Source organism: Rhinichthys klamathensis, unplaced genomic scaffold (genome assembly GCF_029890125.1).
Source record: "Rhinichthys klamathensis goyatoka isolate OS25496 unplaced genomic scaffold, OSU_Roscu_1.1 h1tg000036l_1, whole genome shotgun sequence".
Classification (NCBI taxonomy): domain Eukaryota; kingdom Metazoa; phylum Chordata; class Actinopteri; order Cypriniformes; family Leuciscidae; genus Rhinichthys; species Rhinichthys klamathensis.
Genome location: NW_026606584.1, coordinates 5,359,756 through 5,369,105, shown reverse-complemented (window position 1 = coordinate 5,369,105; position 9,350 = coordinate 5,359,756). Strand labels below are relative to the sequence as shown.

Below are 9,350 nucleotides of genomic sequence, written 5' to 3'. Positions count from 1 at the left end.
ATATATATTTCTGTAATCATGTACAAACAAAAGTCACATTCCTGTCACAAAACAGTAAACAGTTTAGAAGTCATGGAGGTTTTCTGGAGCAGCACATTGGTCACACATCAAGGGAAATCCAAGGCCATAAGCTCCAGCGTGCTTCTGGGAAGCTGAAGGCTTGAGAGGTAGTGTGAATGTCTGACAGTGAGAGACAAAAAAGAGCAAATCTTAATCATTAAAAAAAAGATCACATTAAAGAATTTTTTCTTATTATAAAACAGAAATTTCCTTTCAAAGTATAACTTTAGAGTGGCACATTCATGAATCTTGAGACTCCAAGCTGTACATGGACCAAATTCAAATACCTGACCGAGTGCTGTTCTTTAACTCTCTCTGATCTACATATTGAGCGCAGAGTGGGCAGGTAGTCCATGGAAAGAGCAGGTTTATTACTATGACAAAAGACCTTTTTGCTGGAGATCAGTATGGATACAATTTCCTTGCGCTTCTGGACACCACTGTAAAAAAAAAAGAAGTCAAAATCACATACCACATGATATTAGCACACTGCCACACACGGATGAAGATAAAGCTTCATGTAAACATTTAATACAACACACACCTAGGTGCACAGAATTTGCAGAGACACAATTTGAGGGGTTTTTTGTCAGATGGCAGAGAAAGGGCACAAATTATTTTTTCCCATCTCTCTGAAGACAACTTCTCCCTCAGCCTCGCAGCTTCCGTCCAGATTCCAGAGAGTTCAGTCCGGCACTGAAGAAAACCCAAACCTTCCACAATGGCCAATATCTCTAAGGAATTCTCAAAACATTGTCCAATCTGCTCCTCTCTTGGTAAGTCCAATAAGCTATCATTCAGTGTTGCACCCATCCAACCAAGAGGTTCCGGTTTGCAATGTCCAGTTCCACTGAGAGATGGTCTTTGTAAATAACCATCCAGAAAAGACATGTTGTCAAAAAACTTTGCAATGCACACCAAATGCTGAAAAAACAGCATGAGTGACTTGTCTTGTCCATCTGTTTCTGAAGACAAATGATTAGTTTGCTTTGAGGGAACTGAGAAAAGTGTACGGTCTGAATGTGGGTTAGAAATATTTTTTGCCTCACACGATGACAAACGTTTTTTTCCTCTGCATGTAGAGAGACTGTCTGACTTAACCCTGTGTACATTTGCAGAGGTATGTAACATCAAGCCTTTGACTGGCTTTTCTCCTTTAGTCTTGGGCTTTATTGACTCTTGCTGATGCGAGGATTGAGATGTGAAATCTGGAGAAAATAGTCTTTCGATGTTGGAGTAGAGTAGACCTCCTCCCGTTTTCTCTGCCAGGATCTCCAGACATCTGCTGTTTTCCAGCTCAATCCATGATCTACACTGTGTAATTTAAGACAGAATACAAACATTAGGTCTATTACTATGAGGCCTAAAAGCTCTGTGATACTATCAGCATAAAGTGTGGTCCACTTTAATGCTTATTAATGTCAAGAACCAGGGGCAATTCTAGGATTTCAATATTTGGGGGGCTCAGCCCCCAATGAGGTCATGATTTTTTTTTTAAACACTTACGCCCGTTTCACACATACTCCATTTGCAGTGCGTATGCGGTGCGTGTTGCGGTGCGTATACGGTACAGGAGCAGCACGCGCTATGGTGCTTTCACATATGCTGCGTTTGCAGTGCGTAACTGATCCGCGGCTGTACCACAAACACATACTCACTATTTTTATTTCAAATCCAGAAGTTATGCAGCAACTTTTATTAAAAAAAAAGTTGTGTTAGCATTGCGATTCTCTATGTACACATATACAAACTTGAATGGACGTATGCACGTTTAAACACAATTTAAACAACGTAAGCCTATAATTCCATGCATAATGCATTACTTCTATGTATATTAAGTTGCTCAAGCAAGTGGTCAAATATTTAACCATGTACTTATATTAAAATCGCAAACATTTTAAATTAAAACTTAAAATTGACAAAAACAGCCAACTCTCATGCGTTTTCTTTTGCATTTAAATTAAAGGTGCTCTAAGCGATGTCACGCGTTTTTTAGGGCAAAACATTTTTTGTCACATACAGCAAACATCTCCTCACTAACCGCTGGCTGCCTGTCCCCTGAACACACTGTAAAGAAACGCGATCTCTGTAGACAGCCCAGGCTCCACAAACAGCAACAAAAGCAAACTGCAGCGACCCGCTCCCTGAAACATAATAAACTATTCCAGCCAATGACCGACAAGAAGGGTTTGGGGGTGTGGTTTGGGGGGTTAGTGTGCGGATGAGGAGGAGGGAGGGTCTAGCTAGCCTCCGTTTTGTTTGACAATAGTTCGAACGTCAACAAGAAGTGACGTCACCCAGGATCGCTTAGAGAACCTTTAATACAATAAATCTTGCATTGTCACAAATAACTTGTTTTTCCACCTCCACGAATGAGACGAGTGTCGTTCATTATGTCGTTGAGGTAAATTGTAGTTTTCCTTGCTTAAAACCCCGGTCTTAAAGTAAAAAGATGAAAAGTAGTATTTAATTAAATACATTTATGGTGAGATTACTATATTTTATTGAATTAAATGCATGGTGAAACTACTACATTTTCAGGTCAATCCGTGTTCATTTTGACCACGAACCGTGCGCTGTCACTTTAATTCAGCGTTTGCAGCACAGCAGAAATAGACTCGGTGCGGAAAACCCCCTGAAAATTTAATTAATTTCAAATAATTTTAACTAACCATATCATATTCATTAAAATTAATTTTTAATATAGACAAACCTTATATTACTGTAATTGTCTAGATTAGCAATATGCTTATTAGCTAGATTAGCAATTTGCCATGTTAAACCATTCCTTTTTTTGATTTCCATTTTAAAAAAACATTAACAGCACATTGATCTATCAATTTGCCGCTTCTATAATTCAAAGTGATGTGAAAAACCACAAATCCCTTTACTCTATAAGGCTAATAAATGTATGCCACAATCAACTGAAGGGTCATTAACTCCACATGATGTTGTTATGTCGTTCACTCTGATAAACAGTTTAAATAAATCTAGTGACTGAGTGCTGTCTGTCACTGATTGTGTCTTTAATCATTTCTGTGCATTACTGCATGTTAATCTAATGCCACAGCCACAATAATGTTTTAATTTAAAAATTAAATTTTCAAATGAAAATAACATTTTCTAAATTATGTCTTCATAGGTGTGAAGCGCTCTATTTTTGTAAAAACACTCTGAATAACATAGACTAAAAGATGGGGAGGACTTGAAGCCTGCCGTCATTTCCAGATAAAAATTTAAAGAGGACTGGAGGAGGCAATCACAAATTTGTGTGCAGCTTACAGAGCCAATCACAATTTTTTTAGGGGAGCTGGGTAGAAGCCCACCTAAAAATGGCCCAGTGATGCCCCTGTCAAGAACCACAAAGGAATAGTTCAGAATGTTCAAAAATGAAAATTCTCTCATCATTGACTTTCCTTCATACTATCTCAGATATAAGACTTTCTTTCCTCAGATGAACACAAAACATTGATTTTTAGAAAAGGATATTACTCATTACAGCGAGATGGTCTTTCTGCTGGGCCTTAGGCCTGTCGCACCTCCAACGGTGCCTTTGGTGGACTATGCATGGCAGAGGCGTCCTTTTCTCTGAGGCAGGCCTAAACCTGACCGCATACCACACGGTTTTGCTGCTGCAGGGTCTTCAGCTGGGGACCACCGCTCATTGACGTTTCGCCCCTTAACCCAGAACGTCTCATGGTGGCGGGGCAGTGAACAGGGACGTCTCCCTGACACCCCCTGCAGCGGGAAAAGGATAAAATATAGCAAGGAAAAATACTAATATTTTAAACTTTTTTATGCTTGACAAATGTAAATGTGTTGAGAAGCTCAAAAAAAATCTTTGTTTGTGAAAGAAAGTGACACATCTGGGATAGCATGAGGGTGAGTAAATTATATATGATGATAGATATAATGAGTGAGGTTTACTCGCACAGCTCTTACTAGCTGGCCTCCGTTACACTCAGCCCCCTAAACCTTACTCCCATTCAGGTCATGGCACCAATGTAATCCCTCAGGTCCTACTTACCCCGCTCTGTGCGGGCCTCGAAACCCACTGGCCTCCGTTACATATACATATATACATATACATATACACACACATATACATGTGGCAGAACAAAAAAAGGCCCCAAAAGAAAGACAATCTCTACACATAGGGTTGTGAAGCCACAAAAATGCACAGGAAAGTGTAAGGAAAATGTCCTATACACCTCCTTATTCATCCAGGGAACTTTGTATGCACAGTGGAAGCTGCATCTGGAACAGCAACCGACATAAATTCACCCACTGACAGAAATTAACAACTGGGTGGTACTTTAACTTATCCACATCAAGTTTGGAATTTATGGGTTCAGAACACTTCCCCCTAAGGAATTTGAAAGAGGTTTGGAAACATATTAATGCATATCCAAAGTTCTAAAGTCAGTTTGTTTAAATGTGTACTTAGGACAATGCCAATGAGTTCCACAGAATGGAAGGCTCTTTCCAATGCCTTCACGACTCCTGTAGATTCATATTCCAGTCTGCAAAGGACCCTGCATATTCATCACCACCTGACAGTGCTCCAGACAAGACAAGGACCAGCAGCAACCCACCAGCATCTATTGAATACAACAGTCGGAAAGCAATCCCACTGCAAGCGGAGGAATACCCAGTTCAATACGTCTCTCATCGCTGGACTGATCATCCGGCCACATGAAAGGTAAATATAAACTCTTCCAAACCTCTTTACAAAGGCCTTTTGGTTAGGTTGTTGTTAATAGATGAGATTGCTGTTTGTGTAGAGACTGCTTATCTAGGGCCAGCTTATAACAGATAGACATGTTATACACATTATCCAAAGCCTGATGACTTCAACCAGAGTGTCAAAGGCTTTAAGCCCTTAAGTGATAGAGAATACAAAAGCAGTAAACATGTACTGAGAAGAGAAAGGCCCAGAAAATTTGGAGATGGCTCTAAAGATAATTCAGATAATTTCTGAAGTCAGCGAAGACAGACATCTAGAGAAACAGCAGAAAGGGGTCGTGGGTAGGGATCCAAAAAAAATCAATATTGAATCGCTATTAATTTTTATCGATAATGAAAATAATTGACAACAAATTTGATTATCGATTAACGTTAGTCGTGTCCGCGCGCTGTCCTCAGAAACCATCAGCCAGTCACGTCGGTTTACAGTAGTGAATAACTCATTTCAGGACAAAACTCATTTGGAAAATAGTAGGGGCAGGGTTCCAGACTGCGACCAAATTGGTCGCAAATGCGACCATTTTTTGAGAATGTGCGAGTTAAAATGTTATGTGGTCGCATTTGGGCGAGTGGACGCTTGAGCAACAGAACGCCGTTGTATCAGCTGCTGCAGTCCGTAACTTATGTTCAAAATGAACGAGTAGGCTACATCATGAATCCATTTTCCAAACCGTGTTTTTGACTTATTCTAAATCACTACGGTACGCCTATAATAAGTGTTTATATTCGGACTATTTTATCCCGGGGTCGTCTCGGCTGCGGAGTAGCCCAGTGCCTGCGTGACTCGCCATAGACATTAACGGAGAGAAGTTCCGTCTACAATGTTCTTCCGCAAGACACGTGCAGTTTATTTATTGACGAACGTAGACGTCACGCGCATTGCACACTGATGGTAAAACGCGCCAATTACGAATTCACAAATTAAGGCAAATAAAAATGATAAAAATGGTCTCACGAATCACAGAGCCCCTTGATCCTACGTCTTTTCAGCGGTTATATTTTCCTCTGTCGAGCGATTACTCTCATGATCGCTCGACAGAGGAAAAGGAAATTATTATAAAATGCAGAAGGTGAGGAGTGTGAGATTTCTGCTTTTTGTTACAACTATAAACTTTGATAACGAAAAATCTGTATCAGTTTATTATAATACTCTAATCTTTTAAAATGTAATGCATACATTTGAATGTTTAATGATTTTTAAAAGATAGAAAGATGATAATAGACAGATAGACAGATAGATAGAATATGATTTAAATGTAAATAGATAGATTGTATATAATTCAAATGTAAAATGCTTAAAATTACAGATTAAAATTACTGTCCAAAATCCATGAAAATCCTGAAATTTGGCAATGATAATTAATATATTACAGGTATTTCTGCTGCAACCCAGAAAGCCTTTGCTAGCCTTGGTCCATTAAAACCACTATTCATCAGCATGCATTGATTAATCCCATGGCATGTAGCAAAAAAAAAAAAAAAAAAAAAAAAGGTGCGACCAAATCATATGCTGGTGCGACCAACTGAGAAAGTTGGTAGCACCAGTGCAACCAGTGGAAAAGTTAGTCTGGAGCCCTGAGGGGTATAACATATGGTGCCACAATGTATCGCAATACAAAAATGCAACAATAATTATCGTGGATAGTAGGGTTGGGCCGATAGACGATTCACTGTAGACATCGTCTGATGCCAAATTGGTAGACATCGCCCAACCCTAGTGGATAGTGACAATATATATTGTGCATAGTTCACCCAAAATAAAAATTACTGTGTGAGAAAAAAATTCAAGTTTTCAGAGTTTAAGTGTCAGTACTATATTAAACTACGATATATAAATGTTGAATATAATGTATAATAATGCAATGGGGGAATTATTGTGGGTCCTGATAATGCCAAATGTCTTATGTTACCAGTAAAAAGTGGCCTACATTATTTTAAATATATCTAGTCAGTGACATTGTGCAAGCATATTCGTCTAAAATAATTCTGTATTTTCAGCTTCAGAATCATGAATATTTTTATTCGGGTGTCACTATTGTTCTGTGGATTGGGTTACCGGCACCAAGTCCAAGCTTAGTCATTTACACCCACAATGTAATAAAAAAATTACTGTTGATTTAAAATGATACATTTTATGTTATTTTGTTAACCTTTTACCATATGTCTTGGAGTATCGCAATAATATCGTATCGTGAGTTCAGTATTGTGATATGTATCGAATTGTAACATGAGGGTATCGTTCGTTACACCCCTAGAAAATAGCGGAGGACACAGAGTGAGCTGCTGTGCGTAAGGTAAATGATCCAAGTTGTCCGAAACATGAGAATGCTTTATATTTATAAGTGCTTCAAACAAAAGCATAAGCATTGACCACGTCTTACCCTGTCGTGCTTTGAAAACTTCAGTGTTCAATCAACAAGCGGCGCATACACATCAAACAGATGGAGCACAGTAGAATAGGAGCGTAATAATTCTGACTAAAATACACCTTTTTGTCAAAATATTTTTGTTAGAAATACTCGATGATGGTGAGATTAGATATCCGTGTGGAGCATACCAGCTGTTGTCTAACTCCTTGTGCATACAAAAATCTCACTGGATTATTACAATTAAATGGCAAAAGGAATGTTTGGAAATGTAAACTAAAATGTCCTACTCACTACAGTAAAAGATATAAATAACTGGCTTTGAACAATTTTTGGGGGGGTAAATGCACAGGACTTTTGCACAGTATATACACTCACCTAAAGGATTATTAGGAACACCTGTTCAATTTCTCATTAATGCAATTATCTAATCAACCAATCACATGGCAGTTGCTTCAATGCATTTAGGGGTGTGGTCATGGTCAAGACAATCTCCTGAACTCCAAACTGAATGTCAGAATGGGAAAGAAAGGTCATTTAAGCAATTTTGAGGGTGGCATGGTTGTTGGTGCCAGACGGGCCGGTCTGAGTATTTCACAATCTGCTCAGTTACTGGGATTTTCACGCACAACCATTTCTAGGGTTTACAAAGAATGGTGTGAAAAGGGAAAAACATCCAGTATGCGGCAGTCCTGTGGGCGAAAATGCCCTGTTGATGCTAGAGGTCAGAGGAGAATGGGCCGACTGATTCAAGCTGATAGAAGAGCAACTTTGACTGAAATAACCACTCGTTACAACCGAGGTATGCAGCAAAGCATTTGTGAAGCCACAACACGCACAACCTTGAGGCGGATGGGCTACAACAGCAGAAGACCCCACCGGGTACCACTCATCTCCATTACAAATAGGAAAAAGAGGCTACAATTTGCAAGAGCTCACCAAAATTGGACAGTTGCCTGGTCTGATGAGTCTCGATTTCTGTTGAGACATTCAGATGGTAGAGTCAGAATTTGGCGTAAACAGAATGAGAACATGGATCCATCATGCCTTGTTACCACTGTGCAGGCTGGTGGTGGTGGTGTAATGGTGTGGGGGATGTTTTCTTGGCACACTTTAGGCCCCTAGGTGCCAATTGAGCATCGTTTAAATGCCACGGCCTACCTGAGCATTGTTTCTGACCATGTCCATCCCTTTATGGCCACCATGTACCCATCCTCTGATGGCTACTTCCAGCAGGATAATGCACCATGTTACAAAGCTCGAATCATTTCAAATTGGTTTCTTGAACATGACAATGAGTTTACTGTACTAAAATGGCCCCCACAGTCACCAGATCTCAACCCAATAGAGCATCTTTGGGATGTGGTGGAACGGGAGCTTCGTGCCCTGGATGTGTATCCCACAAATCTCCATCAACTGCAAGATGCTATCCTATCAATATGGGCCAACATTTCAAAAGAATGCTTTCAGCACCTTCTTGAATCAATGCCACGTAGAATTGACCGTTCGCAGGCCCCTCCCACAAAACGGCCATTGTCCAATCACACACCATAGCAACCGTTACTATGTGAGCAGGTCCGTCAAACATTGACTCAAAGCAAGATGGTGAAGCGGTGCACCTACAGCGTTTGTAAATCGGACACTAGGTACCCCGAGAGATTGTCTGGAGGAGTTGTGTTCTTTCCGTTTCCAAAGCCAAAAACACAACGTGAGCGGTGCCTACAATGGATAAAACAGTGTGGACGGCCCCACTCCCAGTTACATGTGTCGAACATGCTTAACTCGCGTGCAGCGTGCGTGAGACTGAGACACTGAGATTAGTCAAAGAAACATGGAGAAAGCAGATCAAGAGGATCCACAAAGGAATTACGTTTTCTAAAGGGTTGTTGTTAACATGATATTCTCGGGGAAAATGAGCAGCAGTCAACAGTGCAGCACCCGTAGACTACAGTTTAGAGGAGTGCACGCTCGCAACAGGGAAAGCATGAAGCTTACTTGACAACATCAGTTCATATATCAATACAACGCCGTCGGTGTATGAGTGAGTGAGTGAATGGGTGAATGTGAGGCAAATTGTAAAGCGCTTTGGTGGCCATTAGGTCTGTGAAAGCGCTATATAAATGCAGTCCATTTACCATTTACCATTTACCAATATCGTAACGAATAGAAATAACCTTA

The 9,350-nt window shown here is 40.1% G+C and overlaps 1 protein-coding gene across 3 annotated transcripts in view; it reads right to left on the bottom strand.

Annotated features, from left to right (window-relative positions):
* Positions 1 to 9,350, bottom strand: part of atad5b (ATPase family AAA domain containing 5b) — a 32,017-nt gene continuing 22,667 nt past the window's right edge. The window contains exons 12-14 of one of the 3 annotated variants that reach the window (XM_056246173.1): positions 605 to 1,374; positions 348 to 500; positions 2 to 180 (exon numbers count right to left, since the gene is read on the bottom strand). In XM_056246173.1, the coding sequence (XP_056102148.1) occupies positions 108 to 180; positions 348 to 500; positions 605 to 1,374 (996 nt within the window). In that variant the 3' untranslated portion in view covers positions 2 to 107. Of the gene's footprint in view, positions 181 to 284; positions 501 to 604; positions 1,375 to 9,350 lie in introns of those variants that run through there. The other 2 variants (XR_008806704.1, XM_056246174.1) reach the window with 2 other exon arrangements.